The sequence below is a fragment of the Portunus trituberculatus genome, chromosome 41 (assembly GCF_017591435.1).
Source record: "Portunus trituberculatus isolate SZX2019 chromosome 41, ASM1759143v1, whole genome shotgun sequence".
NCBI lineage: Eukaryota > Metazoa > Arthropoda > Malacostraca > Decapoda > Portunidae > Portunus > Portunus trituberculatus.
Genome location: NC_059295.1, coordinates 37929812 through 37957684, shown reverse-complemented (window position 1 = coordinate 37957684; position 27873 = coordinate 37929812). Strand labels below are relative to the sequence as shown.

Sequence of the window (27873 nt, the reverse complement as noted above, 5' to 3'; positions counted from 1 at the left end):
TATCTGCTTCTGTATTTCCGTCTTCCTACGACTTAACTTCTTTTAAGAGGGAAGTATCAAGACATTTGTTCCCTAATTTTGGCTAACTCTTCTTATGTTTTAGAGAACCAGCACTCAATTGGGCTTTTTTTTTTAACATTGTGTTGCCTTTGGCTGGCTTCTTCTACATAAAAAAAAAAAAAAGAAGCCCCCAGGAAACTCCCAAGGATTACCAACAAAACACAACATTACAACCTTGATTTAATGCATGTCAAAGAAATAGGTGGTTGGTTGAGAGAAACCAGAAATTGTTCAAAAAAAGTATTAAAAAGCCTTTTAGAAGGTAATAATGTTGGGTTTGGTAATTAAATCTTGGGGGACTTTGGGCCTAGAAGATTTTAATGCTAGGGTTTATTTAGTAACCCTTGTGGGTGTCCTTTAGGGCTGCAAACCCTCCATCTAGGTTATATTGTTGGGTTTAGTTAGTTAGCCTTTTTTACCAATGTAGTGGATACAGCCAGAAATGTAGCAAATCGCTGGCAACGCTACTCAAGAGTAACAAAGCAATACTCGCTGCCACCACAGCCAGCTGCTGCCACCATCATCAAAGTACTTTCAGAGATTTTTTATGTAATTTTGTTGATTTCCAACTTCTCTTGCAACACACATTAATGAATTTAATGCTACCCCACCCAAAAATCCCAATTTCCCAAAGGTCTCCCAAGATTGTTTGGAATGAGAGATAGGCATAAGTTGGAGTTGAAAAAACAGTTATAACACAAAAAATATTCATTGGTGATGGAAATTACATAAACTATCAATCAATATCACCAGAAAAACATGAGTCACATCAAAGATTCCATGGTTGGGTGAAACTGCAAATTGACAGAAAACAATCTCCTAAAACTAGCTATGAATTCATGATAGTCATACGTGTAGCAAATTTTCCTATATTCTCTAAGAAGTTTAGAATATGAAGGGAAATGTTCTTATTTTTTTCTAACATCTATATATCACTTATTCCCTTCCACTGCCCCGTCACCCTAAAAAAAAAAAAAAAAAAAAAACACATTGCTACTAGCCTCCAAGCTGGTTTAGGAGGTATGAGGGGTTGGGTGGGAAATGATGGAGTGGACCTTATCAGCAAGTACTAACAATGACCCACTGACAGTCTTCTCAGTCTTCCCTAACCTGAGTAACTGTGACATATTGGACAAACTGACTCCTGGATGGACACCTCAGCCAAGTGGTGGAATCCTTCCACCTTTTTAACTTTGTAGGGATGGGGAAATGATGGGCAACATGGCAATTTGTATCAAATTCAAAGACTCCCTTTCAGAAAGGGTTGCTTTATACTTGGCCTATTACTGGGTGAGATCACACTCCTTCCATGTCTCTCAGTGCATTTGTTGCCTTTTGTTTGGCCATGGTAACATTCCTTCCAATGTGAAAAGCCACTGTGGGATTTGTGATGGCTTGCACAATGTCAATGGTTGCACACAAACTGTTTTCTGCCTTTTATATAGGGGGATGACCTCTTTCTCACTTCCTGGTAGTGTGTGACCTGCCTCAAGGCAGCCCAGATCCAGCAACTGCAGCATGAGGTTAAATGTTCTTGCACAAATATCAAAAGAAGATTAAGGACCATCAAATCTGGAGCTTTCTGTCTTCAGACATCCAAAATGGTATCTTTTGCCTCTTATCAGGCCTCTCCCTAACACCAGATCCTCCAACAGCTTCACCACAATCTCCTAAGTCCAGAAAATAGTATCATTCAAATGGCTGTTGAGTCTATCTTTCCTTGCCTGTGCACCACCAGTCCCATGCACAAACCCAAAGACCTGAAAGGAAACAACACTCACCTGAACTTGAAAGTACAACCACTTCATCTTTCTCTTTGATCTCAGTGGAAGAAGACTCACAATAACCTCTTAGCTAGAGTAATTCCTAGTCTTACCTTACCTTTTTGTCTCTCCACAACTTAGCCCCACACCTCAACATGTACCTTTCTTACATCCTTCACCTCAGCTCTCGGCCATGTACCCTGCAGCCTTGCAACCTCTTCCCATGCTTGTTAGTGGACCTGCATCTTCCTCCCAAATCCTGTATACTTCAGGTCTTTCCCTTTCTACCCTCATTAGGGGAATTGCACTCATTGCCTCACTTTATTAATCTTTTTTCAGACATTAGCTTCAGAGGAATCCTCCTGAAGTATTTGCCCGACTTTCTTTTCATCTTCATATCACTCGTACAGTGCCTCCTGACTTCTCCCTGTCACTTAATACTGTGGAACACCTGGTCCCTATACTGGAAACTCTATCTTTAACAGGAAGATTCTTTAACATCTTTCACTTCACAACTTATCTGATTGCCTGTATAGATTCTGCCAAGGCTACTCTACTTGTGATCTGGCTTTCCTTACTGAGTCTTGGTTATCATTTTACTTTTGCCTTAGACATGTCTTAAGCTTTTGATAAAGTGGTACAAATCTTTGATTTCTAAACTACTCTCTTATGGCTTCTATCCTCTCTGTACTTTCATTTTTTTCCCTTCTGACTGTTCTATTGCTGCTGTGGTAGACAGTCACTGTTCTTTTAAATCTATTAATAGTGGTATCCCTCAGGGTTCTGTCCTTCCTATCTTCTAAACCAAACTTCTTATGCTATTTCTTCATATGCCAATGATACCATCCTACACTCTTCCAAATGTTTTTGTAGACTTCTGACCTTCAGGAACTAAACAATTCCCACAGGGAAGCTACAAAATGCCTGACTTCAAATCTCTAAGATTTCTGATTAAGGCAGAATAAACTTACTATTGTTCAATGCCTGAAACTCAATTCCTCCATCTGTCTATTCAACACAGTCTTCCAGATAACTAACTCTCCCCTCCTCTTCTGTGACACTAAACTGTCTCCCATCTTCTACTTTGAACATCCTCTGCCTGACCTTTACTTATAACCTAAAATGGAAACTTCACATCTAATCTCTAGCTAGAATAACTTTTATGAAATTATGTATTATGAATCATCTCCACCTGTTTTTTTTCACTCCTCACCTGTTTGGTTTGTACATGGTCCTTATTTGTCCATGTTTGAAGTATACTTCTCATGTATGTTGGTAGGGTTTCCACTCATATTGCTCTTTTAGACATGGAATCAAAGGCTTTTTTGTCTTATAAGCTTCTCTCCTGTATGTAACTGTCTTCAGCCTCTCACTCATTGTTGCACTATTGCATCTGTTGCTGACTTCTACCACAATTCTCATTAACTACATGCCTTTTCCTTTCCCACTGCCTTGCTGTACAAGACTTTATTCTCTCTCACCCCCCCCTGTTCTGTTCACCTGTAATGCAAGAGTTAACCATTATTTTCAGTCATTTGTCCCTTTCTCTGGTAAACTGGAAATCCTGTCTTGCTTTCATATTTCATCCTTCCTATAACTTGAACTCTTTCAAGAGGAATGTTTTAAGATACTTATTGTTTTGTCAGCTCTGTTTGTGGACCAACACCTTAGTGTACCTTTTTCTTATTATGCAGTAAAAGTCCATTAATCCAACACACAGGTGACCAGAATTGTGTCAGATTACCAGGATGTAACCCTGAAAACACTATACTTAAGTAATAAATTAGTAAGTAATAGAAGATAAAGACACAATATGATATGTGTTATTTTACTACAAAAATACTTCTCCATACATGTCAGCTGCATCTTGATCTGCTGATTGTTTTTCACCAGCAACATCATTAGCCAGTATGCTGTATACATGTTTATTACCATCCATCTCAGAGCCTGGGTCTTTCCACCTTCGGGACAGAAACTGGGGTGTGTTCCAGATCATTCTCCTGAAGCTTTTTGAAGTTTACAGATCACTCTGAAGTGCACTGTGGCAACATTATGACATCTCTCAAGGTTCACACTGGAGAAGTGATATGCTTACCCTCTGCAGGGGGGGAGACATTGTTGTAAGCAAACCACTTACAGGACTCTGGCCTCTGTTCTCTCTCCTTCTCTTGCCTACTTAAAGGGTGGCAGGATATGGTGAGGTAACGTCCTGTGGAATACATACTTGGTAATCATCCCTACATGTATTTGTGATGAATGCCGGAACTGCTACACCCTGGTAACTGTCAGGCAGCATGCTTGTGGTTATGAAATGCTGGTATTCACCAAACATGGTTTACCAGTTTCCTGCAGAACTGTTTCCGGAACTGGTTCTGACAGTTCTACCAGCCCAAGGAACTGGTTCCTTGAATACATAAGTTACTGGTTCCTGCTCACCATTACTACAGTATGTTGGCTGAAAGTGGGGAGCATCTACTTTCACTCCTTACCTGGTTTGAATTTACGCAGGGATCTAATTTTGACCATGAATTTTTTTTTACCCCACTTTAAAAAAATTGGAATATTGGCAAATTTGAATATTGGTGTTTGGATTAACAGACTTATATTGTAATTTTGGTAGCTATGGCAGGTGCCTCTCCTACAAAAAAAAAGTTTGGCAACTGAGACGTGGCTCACTGATGTATTCTTCTCTTCCGTTCTTGGCTATTCTTCCTACATGGTGGACAGGAGGCTGGTGGGGCTGGAGGCAGCCTGTTGCTGTTGATCCACCAGTCCCTTCCTTCTAGCCCTTCCTTTCCCATGAGTGGATTGGAGCATCTGGGAGTGACTGTCACCTTTGACTTAAAATCACCTCTTCAGATCCTTTTGGTATATAATCCATGTTTGGACATCTTCCTAAAGGAACTTCAGTACCTATTTTCACATCTTTTATCTCCATCACTAGTAATGAAAATTTTAATTGTCCATCATAACATTTGAGAATTGGTTCTTCCCAGAAGCAGGAGGAATTGTTTGAACTGCATCCTCTTGTATTTTCTGGTTGTCAGTGCTTTTTTTTTTTTATCTCTTATTGCTCCACTTGGTGTCCCTATCAGGATTGATGCTGCTCCAGGGAACTTCAGTGCCTCACCTGAAGGTGTATTCCCAACATTTCAGTGGTCACCATTAATGGTACTCAAATCCCTTTCAAAACCCACCATAAGTTCCTTGGTTTACTGCTGGATGGCTCCTGTCTAACCTGGAGGCTCCACATACCTGGTGACCTCGTCCTTCAAGAGGCTTAACCTCACAAAATGCCTTGGAGGTGTCAAGTGGGGTGCAAACAGGAGTGTTCTTCTTCACTCTTAATACTATTAGTATATCTGGAGTCACCTGAACTACAGATGTGAGGCCTTACCATCTCTACTCCAAAAATTACAGGTAATTAGAATTTCAGTACTCTGTATTGCTTTGAGAACTTTTAGGTCCTTCCCTAATCACAGCCCTTCAGGTAGAGCCCTTCCTATTGTCACTGTCACACTGATGCTTCATCCTTCATGTTCACGCCTATACTAAACTTGCATCCACTCTTAGCGGCCATCCCCCCACTCTCCTCCTCCTCCAACAGCATAGGAAACCACTTCATGGCCCTAACCCTATTAAGGCCATATTCCATTTGTAGATGACAGAGCCCTCTCCTTTGCTATTTTCTGAATCACTCCACCCTCCTTTTTCACTCTTAAAGAAAACTTTCCCATTGGGTCCTTGGTTCACTCTCTCTCTAATAGTCTCTCAGAGGCTCCACACACTGACAGCATGGTTCAAGGCTGGCTTCCCAGCTCTGGGCAAGATCTCCTTCCTGACTTTTACACACACTGCAGAAACTCCCAACACATATACACTGAGGTCTCATGCTTCTCACTCTCCTGGTTGGAACAGCTATTTTTATACCATTACAGTACTTTCCATTGCCACTGCCTAGGGGTTGCTGGCTACTGCCTCTATCGTTATAGCATAACTGTTTGCCATTTAAGGGACCTCAATTAGTTTTGCAAACAGCTATACTTCCCTTTGCCCCATAGTATTTTTTCACAGATTTTCTCACATCTCTCCAAGTCATCCAGTGTCACTCCCCCAAGTCACCACTCTTGCCTCCAAATGCACCACTTGCTAAACCATCTACCTCAAATATGGATATCTACTTTCAATGGGTCCCCTTGCACATTGGCATTGTGGGTAATGCTATGATCAAAAGAGTGGCAAAATAGGCCCACTCCTACCCCTCTTCAATGGATTTTCCTACTGACCACACTGACTGGATGACTCAACTTATAGAATGACTGTAAATTGCAATGGCTTTGCCAGGCTGCCTTGCTCTCCCAAAGTGGTAACAATGTAGCAGAATTGTTAGCATGCCTCACAATTTTTACCACTGTCAGAAAGACTTGTTGGAAATCATACCTACCTATATGTTGACAAGAACCCTTGTACTTTTCAAAGATAGTGGATGTGTGCTCCGGTTGCAATCTGAATATGTCAACTACTATTTCAGAAATTCCAAAATAAGGAAACGAATGATGACATCCTTTACAGCCTTGGAATAGTTCAGTACATGGTATCACTGGCCCCAAGTGTGCCAGTGATGTTTGTTTCAATAAACGTACTGTTTCCTGCTGCAACATACAAAAGAGGGTGCTTAAAAATCATGAAGTGATTGTTGAACAGTGCTGGTTTCATTTATCAGCTCGAAAAGGTACATGGTTTGGAAATTCAAATATTGGTCCCCTATAAATAATTCTGTTGACTTATTTCAGGTGCAAGAGAACACGCAGTTGAGTGTAGTATTCTGACTGTGATTGACTGGTTCTCTTTTTGTTGAGGGGTGGTAATCGACTACTGTAGCAAGAAATATTGTGGGAAACTTGGTGGTGTCGGAAAAACCACTGAAATTGACAAAGCGAAGTTTGGCAAAGGAAAGTATTGTGGTGAACAGTTGCAGGGGACGTGGGTGCGTGGAATCTAACAGAACTCAGCACTCTTCTTTCTGGTCCTCGTGGAGTGTTAGGATCAACAGATCCTTCCTGTGATTCACAAATACATGCTTTCACTCACATAATGACAGACTAGTGGCGTGGTTACGACAATCTCCACCAACCAATCCCTCAACTGCGTTGACTCTGACACAGGTATTCACATCAAGGAGTGGCATGAGGCAAGGCTGCTCGTTCCCTGCTACGGATGATGACAGCAGTATTTTGCTGCATAGGTTGGGGAAGCATTCTTCAAGAGAGTACATACTTCCAGACCCAGGTTAATGCTTCATACCTTCTTGCTTCGCACTGGAATAATGTTCATTACTCAATGAAGGTATGTCGATGTGTGCATTATATTATATATACAATTTTCTACAAATGTTCACCTTTAGGAAGAAGCATTTGTGTATCCCACGATAACCCTCTATATGAACAGTTGGTGCATCATATCATCATGATCAAACAATCAGTGCAAGTACTGGTCATATAGCTTCATATTCAGTGATGCCATTTGTATCAACACAGCATTGCAGTTATTATGCTCTCTTTTGCTGAAGATTGCAGGCTTGTAAAACTGTCAGTCTGAAAAAAAAGAAAAGAAAAAAAGAATAATTCCATGCATCATCATTAATTTCAAGAACTTTTAATGCTATGTAATTTTTATTTTTGACAGCTCATTTAGATGAATATTTAAGATAGCCATGAATACTTTTTGTTATGGATGAATTTTTCATCTAGTAGCCACATGACTGAAACATTTCCTGTGGTGGTGGATTCCGTATCTTTTTTCTGTCTAATATATATTTACAAATTTCAGTGTTGATGAAACTGTCATGATTTGCTTAGAGTTGACACAAGGCAATGCATTCCATGGGTGTATAGAAACCCTACAGCATGACGGATTCACCTTGCTGGAGCAGGGGCATAGTGGAGAGAACTACTAGAGCTGTGAATGTTGAAGATGGACTCCCAGGGACAATTCAGTGTATCACACTTTTATGGCTCAACAGTGGATGTAGCCCCCTACAGCACATTGCAGCATCCTCTACATGGGTATGGTGGAGCCATTGCCACAGTCAGTGGGCCTCAGGGGACAGGTCCTGCATCCTCAACTGCCACCATCACTTTAGGTTATTCAGTATCTCATCCTCCTCAGTGTGCTGCAACCCCACCCTACAGTGTGGCTCTCACAACTCAGATGTCAGCACATCCACAGATTCAGTACTATTATGAGGGTGCTGAGCCCCTCAGTCCCTATCCCCATGTGAGGTACAACACCAGTTCAGGCTTGACTTTCCAACCTGCTATTCCTGTTTCACTTGAAGCACAACCTCAGAAAAGATATGGTAAAAAAAAGACATCAGGGACAGAGAGGACCAGTACCAAACTGAGCCGCAAGCATTGCAGGAATCGTGGTGAAGCTTATGTTAGTGCCTCTGGTAAATTTGTACCAGCCAAAAAATATATGGAGCATGACTGTCAGTGCCGCAACAAATGTTTGACTAAATTAGGGACAATGACTGACCGGGAAGCTGTGTTCAGGCGATTCTGGGATATTGGTGACTTTGGAAAGCAGAATGCTCATCTGGCTCAAAGTGTTGTGATGGTACCTAGTGGAGGAAGCAGCAGTGATAAGCGACGAGGTGACCTTTCTCTAGACGAAAGGCTGCTCAGGACTGTCAGGAGATTCTACTATGTGAAGCTACAGGTATGTTTGAATGCTAGCATGTTTACTTAGTTTTATGTAATATAGTGTATAGTCTAAGAGAATCTTGTGGGTCTGTCTCTTCTGCTATCACCTTATTCACATTCTACTGTAGATTGATATATATATATATATATATATATATATATATATATATATATATATATATATATATATATATATATATATATATATATATATATATATATATATATATATATATATATATATATATATATATATATATATATATATATATATATATATATATATATATATATATATATATATATATATATATATATATATATATATATATATATATATATATATATATATATATATATATATATATATATATATATATATATATATATATATATATATATATATATATATATATATATATATATATATATATATATATATATATATATATATATATATATATATATATATATATATATATATATATATATATATATATATATATATATATATATATATATATATATATATATATATATATATATATAAAAGTTCCAGGACTAGTGTTACAAAAGATTTATTTCAAACCTAAACTACAAACTATGAGTTATCCCCATTTAAAGGAATACTCCTGGAGTATATAACTGTGATCTATGATAAGTCATGGATCTTAGAGTATGACCCAGAGCCCAAGCGTCAGAGCCATCATTAGAAAACTCTGATGTTGCCAAGGCTGAGGAATGCAAAACAATTGAAGTCTAAAGGTCAGAGTCATGTTGATCGCATTCTTCAATGTGAGGGGTATCATCCACTGTGAGTTCTTGCCTCAGGGCCAGACCATCAACCAGCATATCTACAAAGAGATACTGCAACATTTACTTTGTTCAATGTGTGAGAAGAGGCAAGAGTTGTGGCAGGACAACTTGTGGCTACTTCACCACACACCATGACAATGTGCCTGCTCACGGTGCCCTGAGAATCTGCCAGTTCCTGGCCAAGAAGCTGGTGCTGGAACAATCTCCCTATTCACTCAACCTGGCTCTGTGTGATCTTTTTTCTCTTCCCCAAGCTCAACAGGGTCATCAATAGAACCCATTTTGAAGATATGGATGACATCAAAAAGGCTGTAACGATGGAGCTGCAGGGGATGCTGGGAGAATCCTTCCAGGAGTGTATGTGAGCGTGACAGAGAAGGATGGGAAAGTGTGTCAAAGGGGAAAACTCGTAGTGTGTAGATTGTGTCTGAAATAAGTCTTTGTGACACCAGTTCTGAATCTTTTCTGATGCATCTCATGTGTGTGTGTGTGTGTGTGTGTGTGTGTGTGTGTGTGTGTGTGTGTGTGTGTGTGTGTGTGTGTGTGTGTGTGTGTGTGTGTGTGTGTGTGTGTATGCAAGCATGACAGAGAAGCCAGTTCTCCCCTCTTATATAAAAATTGATAGAAAATATTTCAATAATAAAAAAATATGCCAACTGTATATATATATATATATATATATATATATATATATATATATATATATATATATATATATATATATATATATATATATATATATATATATATATATATATATATATATATATATATATATATATATATATATATATATATATATATATATATATATATATATATATATATATATATATATATATATATATATATATATAGAGAGAGAGAGAGAGAGAGAGAGAGAGAGAGAGAGAGAGAGAGAGAGAGAGAGAGAGAGAGAGTGCTGGCTCTCTAAAAAATGTAAAAGCGTCAGCCAAAGTTTGTGGAGCAAATTCCTCGATACCTCCTCTTAAAAGAAGACAAGTCGTAGGATTTCGGAAATAAAGATGCAGGGAGGGAGTTCCAGAGTTTACCCGTGAAAGGGATGAATAATTGAGAATACTGGTTAACTTTTGCATTAGAGAGTTGGACAGAATAGGGATGAGAGGAAGAAGAAAGCCTTGTGCAGCGAGGCCGTGGGAGGATGGAAGGCATGCCGTTACCAAGATCAGTAGAACAGTTAGCATGAAAATAGTGATAAAAGATAGAAAGAGATGCAACATTCTGGCAGTGAGAAAGAGGCTGAAGACAGTTAGTCAGAGGAGGAGAGTTGATGAGACGAAAAGCTTTTGATTCCACCATATCTAGTAAAACTGTCTGACTGGAACCCCCCAAACATGCGAAGAGTACTCCATACAGGGACGGATAAGGCCCTTATACAGAGTAAGCAGTTGGAGGGGCGAGAAAAACTGGCTGAGACGCCTCAGAACACCTAACTTCATAGAAGCTGTTTTAGGAAGAGATGAGATGTGAAGTTTCCAATTAAGATTATGAGCAAAGGACAGACTAAGGATATTCATTGTGGAAAAGGGAGACAGTTGAGTGTCATTGAAGAAGAGGGTATAGTTGTCTGGTAGGTTGTGTCAAGTTGATAGATGGAGGCATTGAGTTTTTGAGGCATTGAAAACTACTAGATTTTCTCTGCCCCAATCGGAAATCTTAGAAAGATTGGAAGTCAGGCATTCTGTGGCGTCCCTGCATGATCTGTTGACTTTCTGAAGGATTGGTCGTCTCTGAAAGAACGTGGAAAGATGTAGGATGGTATCATCAGCGTAGGAGTGGATAGGGCAAGAAGTTTGGTTAAGGTCATTAATGAATAATAGAAAGAGAGTGGGTAACAGGACAGAACCCTGAGGAACACCACTATTAATAGATTTAGGAGAAGAACAGTGGCCGTCTACCACAGCAGCAATAGAGCAGTCGGAAAGGAAACATGAGATAAAGTTGCAGAGAGAAGGATAGAAGCCGTAGGAGGGCAGTTTTGAAATCAAAGCTTTGTGCCAAACTATCCAAGGTGGAGCGTCCAAGGTGGAGTTGTGAGCAAAGGTTTGAGAGAAGAGTTCAGCTTTAGAGACAGAAGAGATGGCAGTGGTGCCATCGGACTGAAATAAAGGAGGGAAAGATGAAGAAGTGTATGTATGTATGTATGTATGTATGTGGTATGCAGTTGACATATTTTTTTATTATTGAAATATTTTTTTATTTGTTTTTACATAAGAGGGGAGAACTGGCCAAAGGAAACAAAAAATATGAAACAAAGAGGCCCACTTAGATGCCAGTCTCTGAACATGGTCAAGAGAGTTAGCCAAAAGAATGGATTAAAAGTCTTCAAACCTCCCTTTAAATGAATTTAGGTTATAGGTAGATGGAAATACAGAAGCAGATAAGAGTTCCAGAGTTTACTAGAGAAATAGATGAATGACTGAAAGTACTGGTTAACTCTTGCATTAGAGAGGTGGTAAGCCATATCATGGAAGCATCATTATTTATTTTATGGTTGCAGTGTAGTTATTTGATAGAAATAGACAGATGATTTGTATGTATTTACACCTTCTGGAGCTTTGTGAGAGAGAGAGAGAGAGAGAGAGAGAGAGAGAGAGAGAGAGAGAGAGAGAGAGAGTAGGAAAAGAAAATAAGAATAGAGTAAACTAGCATGTTCTCTCAAGGAATTAGTTCCTCTAGGAGGTGTCTGTGTATTGAAATTCATCTTTCACATCTTTTACTCCTATATTCTTCTATTCTTTCTGTTTCAGATATTCTTGTATGTCATTTTCTTTTGTATGTCTATCTGATATACTGTATTCAGTCATAATCATAACTTCTAAGAGGAATTTAAAGTATTTTAATTGTATTATGAAAATTTGAGGACTAAATGTTTATTCTAGTAGATTAATATTCATGTAACTTTGTGGCTATCCAGAGCATCCTTCAAATTATCTGAGCAGGAATCTCAGCATCTTGTTGCTACATGCTCTGCTGCCCCCAGGAAGGCCAATCTCGGGTGCGGGTGTGCAAGAGTCAGTTCCTAAGGCTGCATGGAGTGTCTAATGGGCGGCTGGACCGAGTGCTGCAGGCTCTTCACTGTGAGCATCCACATGCCCTTCAGGTCAGTTTAGGCATCATCAGTCCTTTACTCCTTGTTCAGTCTCATATGTGAGCGTCTGTTTTACCTCTTTCTTTATAGTTATGAGTAGAAGTTATACTTGCACTTACTAAGGTGTGTTGCATTTTTGGAAATATTAGGGACATGTTGTGGTGTGTTCTGCCAGAGGTCCTGAGGTATAGTATTAAGTCCTATGAAACTTTTCCCTTTCTGCTGGAGATTGATGGGGCTAAGAGTGTGAATGCTGTATAAAAGAATGTGTGGTTCTTCGTCTGGGGCATCCTGTGTTGGATTGCTGGCCATGAATTAAGCCCTCTCTGGGTGTGACCAACCAATGATTATTGTGAGGCGTAGATTTTGCTTCAACCTGAAGTGGGATCTTAAATCATGCTAGTGCATTAAGTCATCTACACAGAATGATGCATTGATTGGAACTTCTGAGTCCACAAAGCAAAGTCCAGTCAGCTGTGGTATTGCTACTGTATTTAGCAGTCAACTGAGATGTAGAGAAAGGTAAAAAAGGTCACTCCCAGGTTGATGGTATACATTTCTCTTTCTATTGTCTGTGACAGTAAAAGTTGATTCATTGCTACATAGTATGTACCTCTTTCCACTTCTCAATATCCCACACACAACATAAATTTTTGAGAAAAACAACCCTGTTCATCTGCTTACTGGTCAGAAAGAGCTTCATCATAGGGCTGGTTTTAATTCATGCTTTACAGTAATCTGGAAGTGAGTATCTATTCTCTTGGCCTTGCCAGATCTCCTGTGAGTAGGGATTGCATGATCCCATTTCTGGTGAAACTTGGTAACCCAGTGCCCACACACTGTTTGGATACACACTGATCTGTTCAGTCTGTTTGCAGACTGGATTGCTTTAGGACAATGATCTGGACAGTGGTGTGTGCACATAGATAATTTTTTTAGCCCATATCAACAACATAGAGGGCTAAAAGGGGCCATTAGTGCATACTGAGAGGACACAAGCTTGACAGAGTGTGAAATAGAACACTGGCAAGATAACAGCTGATTTTACTTTGCTGGCAAGCTCAAAAGTTCCTATCATTGCACTTCACAATGCTTATTTTATTGAATGTTTAATGAATTGATTGTTTGACTCACCTGCATGTGTATCATTAGATGGTTATGATCTGTGTTGTGTTCAAAGTTGTAAAAGTCTATTGCTGTCCATATCATATGTTTGTGACATTGTTGCTTATTTTTATGTATTCTGATAAATAATACACAAATAATCATAAGCTTCACATTACACTTGCATTCAGGTGATTGCCAGTTTTTTTGGGGAAAAATTAGAGTTGAGAATTCTATTCAATATATTAGTCTAAAAATAAAGATAAAAAAATTTGTATGTGTAATAGCATATGTGATTGTATATAAGTCATGAACAGAAAGAAACTTAACTTCTGAAAACACTGCAATAAATTGTTGCAGTGTGTTGGGACAAAAGTGCACATCTTGATGTCAGGGGATTATGGTGTACATGTACATTATAAATATGGTGATGAAACAAAATTTCTACCATTACAACATTGTCAGTCACTGTGACCAAAGAAGAAATTCAGAGTGTTACTTATTGTTTTTCTTGTCTTATGAACTCTAACTGTTTCTGCCATTGCCACAATGTCACACGTTGCATCTATTGATATCTTCTACTGCTACTTTTTATCCTATCTGTACTCTTGATCCTGCTAATAAAAGACTGGATTGAATGGATTGTCCTTTTTTAATTCAAGGATGAATTGAAATCCATCCAAGAAAGTTTCTTGTTTCAGCAATTAAAGATACTTAGAAATTTACCAGTTCACTGCACTGTTGAAACATAAAAGTAACAATACAATAAATTAGAGGAAGAACATTGAGGCACCACAGAGAAATCACCATAGGGCCTTAATAAAAGCAATTTTTGAGATGTTTTTGAGTTTCTTTTTAGATAGGCCTCATAATATGTAAATAGCAAAATATGTGATAGGGAGTGTGACATTGTATGACACTTTTCCTTCATGTTTTTTTTCCGTTTCTCTGCACTCCTTGTTCAATATGGAGAACATAATGATGATAATGAAAATCATGATCAGGCATCAGAATATGATTCTGTGGATTGGCTTTTTGTTATAATTGGTTATTTCATGCCTGTGTAAGCATTCTGTTCATGTAACTTTGACCCTCAGGATCGACGGGGACAGCATGCTCCAAGTAACAAAACGGCACAAGAAGACCTGGAGTTTGTTGCACAGCACATCGTAAAGTTGCAACAGCAGAAGATAGGAACCTCAGATGAGTTTGTAACTCAGGGAGTTGCAGAGAAGGAGATATCAGTAAAGAAGATGCATGAACTGTATCAGCAATGGTGTGAGGAGCAGGGCAAGACACCTGTCAGTCTATGGGTATACCGCCAGGTTAAGTCCAAGCTCATCCCTCACCAGGAAGAGGGAAATCCTAAAGCTAGTGGGACAAAAAACTCCCAGGCTGCCAAGAACTTGCTGATGTCTCAACCTTACAGGAAGAGGTATGGTACCTTTGGATGTCAAGAGATTCAGGAAGCTGTCACTGGACCAGGAGACACCACTGCCATTATGTATAAACATGCCATTGGCAGTACCACACTCTCCCAATCTGTTGCCACTTCCACTTCTGTCAATAGTACAGCCTCTTCTAAACCTGCATCCACTAGCACCACAAACATTGCCACTGGCACTACCTCTGCTATCACTGGTGTTACTCCTACTACTATTAGTAGTAGTATTACTGTCACCACCACTACCACCACAACTGCTGTCACCCTCACTACTGCCACAACTGTGGAACCCCTCCAGCAGAGGAAGGGAAGAAGGAAACAAAGGCAGGGTGTTTTGGGGAGTTCTACCATGAATCGGGAACAGAGAAAAGCCTGCAGGAACAGAGGGGAGGCATACATCACCTCAACAGGCAAGCTCCGTGGCAAGAAAGTGTATCAGGATGAGCCGTGTGAGTGCAGAAACGGATGCATCCCAGCCTTGGGCACCCCTGAGACACGCCAGAAGGTGTTTAACAGCTTTTGGGGTCTGGCTAGTTTCACACGGCAGAATGCATACATTGCTCGCATGGTGACTCTTGCACCTCTGAGCCAGCGACGGACCAGTGCTCCCCTATCCCGAACCTATTCAAGAGTCTACAGTGTGCCATTTGAGGTGCGTGTGTATGTGTGTTTATGTCTACATAATCATAAGTCTCCCTTCACATTTTCTCCATTCCCTTCATATGACTTTCCTTTCATTAGATTCCATTTTTCATGTTTTATTCTCTTCATGTTCTTGATTTAGCTTATTCTGCCTATCTTTGCAATCTTTGTAGCTTCTTATCAGATTTAATAATTTTGCATCTTGTGCAGAGATGTCTTTGCAGCTTTTCATTCCTTTTTGGTATATTATTCACGTAAACTTAACACTTACCTCTAGTGTATGTATGTGTATGTGTGCGTGTATTTGTGGAGTGGGAGTAGATCTCTCTCTCCATATCTTTCTTCATCTTTCTTCTCTTCCTACATTCTCATGATTTGTATTGTACATTTCAGCTCTTCCTTAGTTAATATTTCTATTCCCGTTGCTGTCATTGATTTTTGTTTTTTTATAGCATTTCCTTCTCAGTTTGTTGATTCATATATTCTGAAAATTAATTCTTCTTTTATTATCTATTTCTTTAATTAATTTGGCAAGCACCTTTCTTCCATGCTAATTTTCTTTTAGATTTTGTGTACTCTCCTTTTTGACCTATAGTTTATACATCCTCATTTTACTTTCCCTTTTATTTTGTGTTGTTTTATGTAGAGATGTACTGATACCAGCATTTTGTTTGATACCAATACCAGTCCCATAAAAGCTACAGATGCTGATAACAGTGCACTGGAAACCAGTCAATGAGACTGTTATTCACAATCCTGTGTGTGTGTGTGTGTGTGTGTACCAGTTGTATTTACCTAGTTGTATTGTACAGGGTTTGAGTTGTGATGGCTCATAGTGTCCTGTCTCCATATCTCCATTTATCTAGTTTTTCTTTAAAGTTATGCACACTATGTGCTGTGACAATTCCATTATCCAATGCATTCCATTTTTCCACTGTTCTGTGTGGAAAACTGTATTTTCAATATCCTTCACACACTGCCTCATCCTGATCTTCTTTTCATGTCCTCTTGTCCTTCCATCTTCTTCTTTAAAGTTATCAACAGCACCAGGTCTTCTTTGTCTATCTTTTCAATATCATTTACTATCTTATACATTGTTATTAGGTCCCCGTTCTCTTCTATCTTGTAAGGTTGGCAGTCCCATTTCCTTCAGTCGTTCTTCATATGTGAGGTCCTTTAATTCCGGCACCATCTTTGTAGCAATCTTCTGTATCCTTTCCAATTTTCTTATATCCTTTTTAGAGCTCGGAGACCATACCACTGCTGCATATTCCAGCCTTGGGCGTATCATGCTTGTGATGATTTTTTCATCATATCTTTATCCATGTAATGAAATGCCACTCTTATATTAGTCAACATCTTATATGATAGTCCAAATATCTTGCTTATGTGTTTATCAGGGCTCAGATTTTCTTGTATGATCACTCCAAGATCTTTTTCCTCTTTAGTCTTCATTATTTGCTCCTCTCCCATCAAATAGTTCCATACTGGTCTTCTCTTACTCTTTCCTAGTTCCATTATGTGGCATTTCTTGGCATTAAACTCCAATTTCCACTTCTTGCTCCATTCATAGATCTTGTTTAAATCTTCCTGCAACAGCAGACAGTCCTCTCTGGTTTTGATAACTCTTAGCAACTTTGCATCATCAGCGAATAAATTTATATAACTGTTTATCCCAATGTGAATGTCGTTTACATAAACTTGAAACATAATGGGGGCTAACACTGACCCTTGTGGCACTCCGCTAGTTACTTTACCCCAAGATGAGTATGTATCTCTGATCACAGTTCTCATTTCCTATCCTTCAAATAATCTCTTGTCCATTCGAGCAAGGTTCCACAGTCCTCCTATGTTCTCTAGTTTCCAAAGAAGTCTTCCGTGAGGACTTTATCAAAAGCCTTTTTAATGTCCAGGTATACTGTGTCTACCCATCCATCTCTGTTTTCAAGTCCTGCAATAACTCGAGTAGAAGCTTAATAAGTTTGATACACATGACCGCCCTGTCCTGAACCCAAATTGTCTGTTCGATATGACTTGCTCCTCTTCTAGAAATTTAACCCATTTTTCTTTGATAATTATTTCACATAACTTCCCTACGACACTTGTAAGTGACACTGGTCTGTAGTTTAGTGGTTCAGTTGCCTTTCCTCCTTTAAATATCGGTATTATGTTGGCTCTCTTCCACTCTAGTGGAACTTTCCCTTCATTTATTGAACTTTTAATTATTTCCCAAATTGGATCCAGTAATTGCTCTTTACATTCTTTTAACACCCAGCCTGATACACCATCTGGCCCCATTGCTTTTCTGACTTCCAACTTATCCAGTAATCTTCCAATATCCTCTTTGTGCACTGCAATCTCCTGTAATCCTTGGCAATCCAATGTCCTATTAGGTTCTGTGAAATCATCTTCTGCAGTGAATACCGTTTTGAAGCTCTCATTCATTATTTCACACATTTCCTTCTCTGTTTGGTATGTCTTCCTTCTTTAATTATTTTTCAATTGTTTTCTTATTCTTTGTTTTGCTGTTTATAAACTTGTAGAAAAGTTTGGATTCATCCTTGCTTTTATCTACTACATCTTTCTCAAACTTTCTTTCTTCCTCTCTCCTTACTCTAATATATTCATTTCTAGTATCTTTGTACTGCCGACTATTATAGTCATTTCCCTGCTTTAAGAGTTTCTTCCATGCTTTATCCCTTGCCTTTTTTGCTTATATGCATCTAGCATTGTACCAAGCATGAATTTTTTTCTGAACCCTATAAACAGGAACAAACTTTTTTATTCCTTCATTGTATTTCTGTAAGAATATGTCATATTTCTCTTGTACAGTCTTTCTGCACATAACATTTCTCCACTCAATATCAGCAAAATAAATCCTTAATTTTTCAAAATCTGCTCTTGCATTATTAAATCTCTCTCCTTTATAGTCCTCTCTGTAACTTATCTCATCTTCCTCCTGCATTTGCATTTCTAATGTCACATGATTACTTTTCCCCATTGGACTAAGGTATTGTATGATTGGAGAGGACTAGGGTTTCTTTATGAAAACTAGGTCAAGCAACAATGGTTCTTCTTCCCCTGTACCTTGTTGACTCCTCCACCCACTGGTCCATTGTATTAACCATAGTCAACTGTAACACTTTCTCACTCCACTGCCCAGCATTATCCATTACTTCCATCTCTCTCCAGTTTATTTTTTTACAGTTAAAGTCTCCAACTAAGAGTATTCTTCTATCTCTTCTTATCATGTTATCTAGGCACTTTATCACCTCTCTTTGCATATCTTTATGCTCTTCTGATCCCCATGTATTAGTCTTTGGTGGAACATATGTAACTATAATTTTCTTTTCTTCAAATCTTCTGTTCTGATTGTTACTCCCATTACTTCCACTTTGTCCTCACCATATTGCACATCCTCCACACATATATTATCACAAACCATTATTAGCACTCCTGCCCCTTTATCCTTCCTGTTCCTCCTCCAGGTATTATATCCCTCCTCTTTAAAGTTGACATGGATCTCTTTTTTCAGTTTTGTTTCAACGATGCACATTACATCTGGCTTTTTCTCTTTCAAATAACCCTGAACTTCCAATATGCTTGATAACAAACCATCTATGTTAGTATAAGTCACTCTTAATTTATTGCCTCCTCCACGACCTCCTCTTTTTTCCTTAGGTACCACTTCTTTAGTCTCATATCCAGAACCCTCCAGTAAAAATTCTTCTTCTCTATCTCTGTCCTTTTCTCATTTTTTTACCTTAGCTTCACTTCTTAGCACTTTCTCCTTTTCCCTTTCCTCTAAGTTCATATCTCTTTTTATCCATATTTCCTTGTGATCGACATCATTGGCCAGCTTCCCTTTTCTAGCCATAATTTCCTCCACAGCCACATTGAGATCTCAGCCTAATTTCACCTTCATTGGTCTTGTACCTAACACCCCTTCACTTACATATGTCTAGACCTGAGTCCAGCTCCTTTTGTAGTAATCTCTGCGAGCTGTTCAGATGCGTGTGTCCTGCTTGATGGCTGCGCTCCATGTGTGTGTGTGTGTGTGCGTGTGTGTCTGTGTGTATTTGCCTAGTTGTATTGTACAGGGTTCAAGCAGGGCTTATAGTATCCTGTCTCCATGTCTCCATTTACCTAATTTTTCTTTAAAGTTATGCACATTATGTGCTGTAACAACTTCATCACTCAATATATTCCACTTTTCCACCGTTCTGTGTGGAGTATCCTTCACACATTGCCTCATCCTAATCTTCTTTACATGTCCACTTGTCCTTCCAGCTTCTGTCACCAGCACCAGGTCTTCCTTGTCAATCTTTTCAATGCCATTTACTATTTTATACATTGTTATTAGGTCTCCTCATTCTCTTCTATCTTGTAAGGTTGGCAGTCCCATTTCCTTCAGCCTTTCTTCATATGTTAGGTCCTTTAGTTTTGGCACCATCGTTGTAGCTATTTTCTAGATCTGTTCTAATCTTTTTATATCTTTTTTCAAGCTCGGTGACCACACCACTGCTGCATATACCAACTTTAGACATATCATGCTCGTAATAATTTTTTTTTATCATATTTTTGTCCATCTATTGAAATGCCACTCTAATATTAGTCAATGTTTTATATGCTAATCAGGGTTCAGATTTTCCTTCATAACTATCTCCAGATCATTTTCCTCTTTAGTCTTCATTATAATTATCTGTTCCTCTCCCATCAGATAGTTCCATACCAGTCCTCTTTCCTAATTCCATTACGTGACATTTCTCGGCATTGTACTCCAACTTCCTCATCTTACTCCACTCGTAAATTTTGTTGTATATCTTCCTGTAGCAGCAAGCAGTCGTCTCGGGTTTTGATTACTCTTAGCAATTTTGCATCATCAGCAAACAAATTAATATAACTGGTTACCCCATTCTGTATGTCATTTACATATACCTATTCCTAGAACATAATGGGGGGTAACATTGACTCTAGTGACACTCCACTTGTTACTTTACCTCAAGATAAGTATATATTTCTGATCACAGTTCTCATCTCTTTGTCCTTCAAATAATCCCTTATCCAATCTAACAAAGTTCCTCTCAGTCTTCCTATGCTCTCTAACTTCCAAAGTAGAACTATACGAGTCTTACTCAAAAACTTTCAATCAATTAACCCCTCCCAGGCAGAGGATCTACCTATATATAGATGTTTCAAAATTGGGACTTTGTTGGATCGTCACATTATAGACGTTTGTTCTGATTTTACTGCACTAAGTTGTAGCATGTTCTATATATAGACTATTAATTACAAGTAATAAAACTCATAAATTAAATGATTATTTGGCATCTCAAATATACAAACACTTGCCAACATGGCCTCTCAAGTTTGGTCATCGCTTCTGCTTTGTCATAGGTGGATGTGCAACCCATATAAGCTATTGTTGAAAATTTTTGCATTTTTCCACTTTGTTATTATTAGTCTACCATGCGGAAGAGAAAGAACTATACCACATGCCAGCAGTGCTGTCTAAAAATGAATAGGTACAAAACAAGTAGTATGTGAAAATACAAAGAAAAGTGGAAGTAAATTACATCCAGGTCACAAGTCCTAGATGTGAGTAACTCCAAACATTCATATAAATACACTGACAGCCATTATCATCAATCAAACACAAATAACACTCATATATAGATTGAATTGTTTGTTCCATTTTGCAGCAGAGTTTATATATACTGCAGATGCCATTTATTCAGTTTTGTGGCAGTCTATTCATAGATTGAATTGTTTATTTAGTTTTGCGGCAGGGTCCATATATAGATATAGACATATGAATGAAAGTCGGTGAAGTCTATATATAGATGATTTTTTTTATTCGGTAGTGCACTCATCTGCCCTGCTGTTGGGAAGAGGTTAATTAGTTGGTTAATTTTTGTATTTGTTGGTTATGTCTTCACCATTTTCAGCCTCTTACAGTTTATTTTTTATATTATGATGGAAATAGTGGTGTGCACACTCTAAAGTAACATGGCAAACAGTGTTGATTGTCAATGATTGTTGTAGGGTGGAAATGAGAAAGTTCAGGTGTGCAAGTTGGCTTTTCTTCGTCTGCACGGTGTTTCCAATGGCCGGGTGGATCGAGTGTTACAGGCTGTGGCCTGCCAGTCTCCTTTCGCTCTTAAGGTAAGTAGGCTAATTACAGAGAAAGTAATCAAGTCAAGAAATATAACTTGGCCACTTTTAATCCTTTAGTACAGCATACCATATTGTTAGGGTTTCAGTCTTGCTATCAGTATCTTTTTTCACAGTTTTTCTCAAATAAACTGTCTGTATTCTTTAAACAATTATCTCTGCTTCCTAACCTGCCAATCCATGTAAGCTTTATTAGGTTAGATATCTAGCATTGTTATGTACTGGTTTCTACACCAGGCATCTTTCTCTGTCTAATAATTTCATATCTTTATTGTTAAGAGTCATTTGAAAATCTTTGATAGTATTGATAAAGCTGAAACATACCAGATAGTCTATTGTTGCAGTGCTGTTAGTATGACAAAGTTGTTAACAAGTGTCTGCCTTGCATCACAGGACCGGCGGGGCCGTCACTCTCCCATAAACAAGACCCAAGAAGAGGATGTGAGTTATGCCTTGAGCCACATGAGCACCTTCTCTTTTGATGATCCTGATCAATCTGATAGATGTTGCTTGCCACAAAACCTCAATGTGGGAAAGATGTACCGTCTGTACCGAGATCAGTGTGTCTTGGAGGGCAGGAAGCCAGTGGGGAGCTTTGTTTACAGGAAAATTCTGAAAGAAAGGTAAGAAACCATCAGTTAGAAGAAAAATTTGTTCTTGAGACCTTGCTATACTTAAACCCTAAGTGTAAGGCTGGAGTTGAGAATGGCTGTAAACTAGATTATTATTGTACTCTTTTCAAGGAGAATAAAATGACACTATCATTATAATATGTATGTAAGAGTTTGTAGACTAAGGAAGTCTGATCAGGCTTGTAACTGGAACTGTGTCTTATTTTATTTTCATGTGTTTGCCTTGATTTTGGCAAGTGTTGGTTGATGTTGTGAGCCGCACCAACGCTGACCCAGATATTCACAACACGCATGGAAAATATGGTGGATAATGAATAGAAAACTTACTATATTTATTCGTTTATTAACATCTAATACTGGGTATGGTTACCGTGGACTTCAATGACAGCTTGAATGCATGATTTTGGCTGGCAAACACCTTCTTCACTCAGGTGGCTAATTCTTATACTGGCAGCCAGGATGCAGAGAACAGTTGCCATGTGGTGACCAATACGAGCAAAAATCTTGTTGAATTTCACACCTGCTTGCTTCAGTGTGATGATATTGATCCTCTATGTCTTGCTTATGGTGGTTCTGGGGATATTTGTCCTTCAGAGGAAAACTGGGACGGCTATTGTCTACACACAGTGATAAACGTGAGGGTGGAAAATTAGCAGGAAACTGGACACCTAGCAACTAGATGTGACTTTGAGTTACTGAAGTGGTGTTGCTACCACATGATCACACATTTATCTCAGGGATGCAGGTATTCACAATTTTGAGATAGGCGAGAGCATGTTGAATATATAGCGTTTAGAGTTTAGATGTGTTCACCATGCACTTTAACATCACAACTTCAACTGCTGACACTGTGTATTTGATTCTGGTAGTACTATACAGATGTCAATTTACACCATGGTTCAGAGAACTCATCATGGGGTAGCCAGTGTTGATTTAGTTATGTGGAGATGCAATCACTATGCTTATATCATTGGGTGATTTCTAGTGCTAGGCACAGTTCTGCTGATCTGCTAACTGGTAATTAGTGAAGCTAACCTATGTATCAATTGATTAGGATTTTTGCTAACTGTTAGTGGACCAAGAAGCTTCCACTGATGTAATTCTGTTTCTGCTAGCTTTAAGTCCACTAATATGGGTCATACAAGTTTTTTTTTTCATTTGTTGTGTGCATGTCTCCAACAGGAAAACTGTATAATTGAGAAATCATGTGTATGTCATTTTATTTGTTCATTTATTTTTTTTGTTGCAGTTGTGCATACCTCCATTTTCTGATCTGGGCATGCTATAACTTTTTGAAAACTTGTGTTTGTGTCACAAGTTCATGACATAAGATTATAGTTTTTTGTTTGTAATAGTTGTAGAGCCAAATGACCAAATTGAAGGTATGTAAATTCATACTAAAAGACCTAGTGAATTGGTTAACATTAGCTTCTGCAAATTTCTTTAGCAGCTTAGAGAAAGCCAATTTTTTTGTCAGAGATTACTGGTTAGTAAAGATAACCTTTCAGTTTACTGGTGTCCACCACTTGTGATTTATTATTGCATACCTATGATATTGCATTCATAGAAAATAAGATGGTGATCAAGTTGATAATATAGTAATGAAGTATTACTTACTGCTTTTTGTCTCTGCTCAGATTCAACTGCCACATCAAAATGTCTTCCAATAAAACCCCAGAGAAGGACCTGAGCCTCCCAGGGAGGGAGAAAACAGATCTTCACTGACCACATTTGCATAAGGGTCAGCTGTGCAAGCAGTGATGCATGAAAATATAAGATGATAAATTAGAAAGACAAAATTTGAAGCAAAAAATTGTCCAACATCATTTGAAGTCCTCACTTGAAGGCATTAGCTTTGCAATAAAAATTGTGATTAGTTGCTAGAAAATAAGAATTTGGTAAGATAGGGAGAATGGTGTGAGCTGTTAACATGTTCCCTGTGTTTGGCTGCATGGCAAGCTCTCCTGCACTGTGATACAAATAAATTGTCATCACTTCATTGGTGGTCAAGCCAGCAAAGTGAGAAGAGCAGCAGAGTGTTGTCTGGGAGAACACCCAAACGCACTGGCAATGTCAAAGTGTTTGTCCACCGGTGGGTCGCATTGCATACTATAAAAATCTATGACTTCTCTGCGATATTAACCACGAACCACCAGTGATTATACTTTATTTGTCAATATTCAGTGCATCTCTATACTCTACAGTATTTTTCCTATCCTAAATTTGTTTATGTATTTTTTTCTTTATTTTGCATATTTAGAAAATGATTGCTACACAGTTTTATGGTCAACTTAGTTCAACAGATGAGAGAGAAGATAAAGTAAAATAATAAAGATGATATCAGGAAAATTATGAAATTATAAAAAATCAATAAAGAAAATTATTGAAAGTTATGGAAAGTTCAATTGTGATATCTCAGTTTGAATTATTTGTTATAGAAAAGTTGTATGTTCTAAAGGAAAAATGCAAAATAATTATAGTTTTCTTGCATATATTAGGAAAAAGAAAGTATTTTTCAGTTTATTTTTATAGCAGATATTTTTTTTATTTATTTTGTTTTATTTCTTTACTTATGTTTATTTATATATGCTTTTCAAAATGGTCACCAGTGGCAGTTTTTTTTTTACAATTTGTCCAAATAATATCAGGAAAAATATAAAAAATCATTGAAGCTTGTCAAGGAAAGTCCAATTGTGATATCTGTTCCAATTATTTTAATAGAAAACTTTTATGTACTGAAGGAAAAAAAATGCAAGATAATATAGTTTTTTTTTTTTCATGTATTAGAAAAAAATATGGAAACAAGACTATTTTTCATATTTTTAAAACAGTAAAAATTAAATAAGCTTCATATTAGTATTTATCAATCAGTGTTTATTATATCCACCTACACATCCTGTTTATTGCAATTTTACTATATAATCCAATTTCTATCAATAGTAAGATTAAAATGTGATATACAGTGGAGACTTGATACTCAAACTACCGATACTTATAAATCAGGTAATTCAATCTAACCTTAGCAGAACCTTAAGTTTACAAAAATTTCAATGTATTTTTTTATAATTTGATTTGTGCTTAACGTAGAAGAGGAGGAGAGAAAGGTGTGGAGGAGAAGGGAGGTTATTCATCGGAAGATGAGTCACCATCCATATAAAATGCTTGGTAACTTGGTATGCTTCTTGTGAACCCTCTGTTGGAGGGTGTCACTCACTAACACTTGCACTCTCACTAGATTCCTTAATTTTACCATTAATAAGCCTCTTTGGTACCATTGCAAGTTTCTAAATGAAAACTACAGATAATGCAGAAGAATTGTTCTCTTGACTGTGGCACAGCGGCGTAAGTCTAGGGATGTGCACCGGTATTTGGTATACCACAATACTGTTATTTTAGTTTTGGTAATACAGGTATTACCAGTATCAGAACAGGACAACCACGTGTGTGGCCATTTGAGTACCAGGTATTTTTTTGATTACCAGGTTGAACTTTTGCGTTCCAGTATATTTAAGACGTTTGAGTATTGAATCTTCACTGTATATAGAAATTGTTGTACGACCCACCAGTGGGTCGCATTGCAACAGTGGATAGTAACTGATGACCCACTGGTGGGTCGCATTGCAGATAACGTGTTAATATTGATTCCTATAAAACAGGCCACTAACATTGATGCAGATACCATTTTACTAGTTAATCTCTATGAGAAGTATCTTCTTTTAGCAGAAACTACATTGATATTGAATACAAGATATCAGTCTTTGCATCTTTTTATTCAAGAAATTTTGATAGATATGATATCTTAGTTGTGAGAATAGCTGATGGGAATCTTTTGGAAGCTGGTGTAAGGAGTCTTCATGAGAACTATGACAAGAAGTGCAGTCAAAAGGTGATGGAACTGTAGCAATCCAGAATTCCAGTCCAAGCAAAACTAGCAGCTGCGCTTCTTGTGTAAGTTTACTACAGAGATAAAAGAAGGCTACAAGTTGTTTATTTGCTCATGGTTTTTGCTCAAGTTTAATATTGTGAGGAATTTTGCTGTTATGTTGTCAGCAGATTATTATAATGAAACTGATGTTTTGAGTCTTGTTATCCACATGTTTAAGTTGTACTATTTAATTTTATGATAAGTTTTATTGTGAATTTATGAGATGCATATAAAGTTTAGTAATTAATTTATTTTCATCACTTACATATTAGCCAGGAATGTTGGGAATAAATTTTGGTATTTGAAAAAGACTGGGTGAGAAAGTGATTTATAGGTCTGAAGAAATATGTGCCTTAAATAAAAGTTTGTAAAGTAAAGGATGAATAGAGAAGTCAGAGCCTTAATTAAGAATCTTAAAGTTAAGTGAACAGTGAATGAAGTTGGACCTGATTTGTAAAATTGTTTTGAGATGAATGTTGTGTTTTAGTACTAAGTGTTATGTCCTTGGTCACTACAATGGATGTAAGACTTAACACCCATACTACTGAATTATTCACTCAACAGTGTCACATTATGTAGAATTCTTTTCCAGTGCTGAGCTGTAAAATTATCAGAGCATTGCCAAGGAAAATGGTGAAACACTGTTCAGAGTGAGCAGGATAGTATAGGCAACTGTATATGTAGTACATATGGAAAGTGATTTAGCTGCTGTGTTTTGAAAGGTGCAGAAATATTTCTCTGAAGTGTATGAAGAATGTTGCTAATTCTTATTTTAATGATAAAAAACATTAGGTAAGAAAAAGATTGAGTACATAAACTCATTTATTATACATTTTCATTACTTCAGCTGGTCAGTATTTTTTGTTTGGGCTCAGACCAGCCATAATTTGAGGTGAAGGTACAGCAAACATTCAGGATAACATCATGATAGAGCAAATTAGTACAGATACAAATTATAAGACTGTATTGACCTATTATAGGATGAACTTGGCTGTCTCCCCTCCGGGCAACTCCCTGACCCAGCCTCACTCTGACACCAATATGAAAATTTTCAGAAGTTGGGCAGCAGCACCATTGCTACCACTAAATGCCATTTGACCAGCAATGAACTCCAGCAGTAATTTTTGGTGAGGAAGACAACACTGCACTGTGAGCTGAGGGTCTGAGGTGGCTGGCATTAGGGTGCTGGGTGTTGCACAGAGATGCACACAACACAGCACGGTTGCTGCTGCTGCCACAGCCCACCACAGCCTGCTGACAGTGGTGGCAGTTTTGCAGAGGATGGACTGTTATTTTCATGTGCCAGATTAGATTCGTAAGTCTTATCAGTGCTTATTGTTTACTGTTTCATTTTACAATGTTGAGAATTAACTTTTTTGGCTGGCTGGGAGGACAGGAGATGGGTTCCAGGAAAGAATCAACATGGATGTGGCTGCTAATATGGATGACAATTTGTGTCTGAAGTTTGAAATCTAAAGTTAATAATTTTTCAAGATA

The 27873-nt window shown here is 37.9% G+C and overlaps 1 protein-coding gene across 8 annotated transcripts in view; it reads left to right on the top strand.

The window, feature by feature from the left end:
* Positions 1–26850, top strand: part of LOC123517102 — a 28695-nt gene extending 1845 nt beyond the window's left edge. For 2 of the 8 annotated variants that reach the window (XM_045276994.1, XM_045276996.1), the window contains exons 2-8: positions 6989–7169; positions 7653–8543; positions 12348–12467; positions 14657–15655; positions 21691–21810; positions 22213–22442; positions 24089–26850. In XM_045276994.1, coding sequence (XP_045132929.1) covers positions 7788–8543; positions 12348–12467; positions 14657–15655; positions 21691–21810; positions 22213–22442; positions 24089–24176 — 2313 coding nt within the window. In that variant the 5' untranslated portion in view covers positions 6989–7169; positions 7653–7787 and the 3' untranslated portion in view covers positions 24177–26850. Of the gene's footprint in view, positions 1–148; positions 8544–12347; positions 12468–14656; positions 15656–21690; positions 21811–22212; positions 22443–24088 lie in introns of those variants that run through there. The other 6 variants (XM_045276995.1, XM_045276993.1, XM_045276991.1 and 3 more) reach the window with 6 other exon arrangements.
* Positions 26851–27873: the final 1023 nt, after the last annotated feature.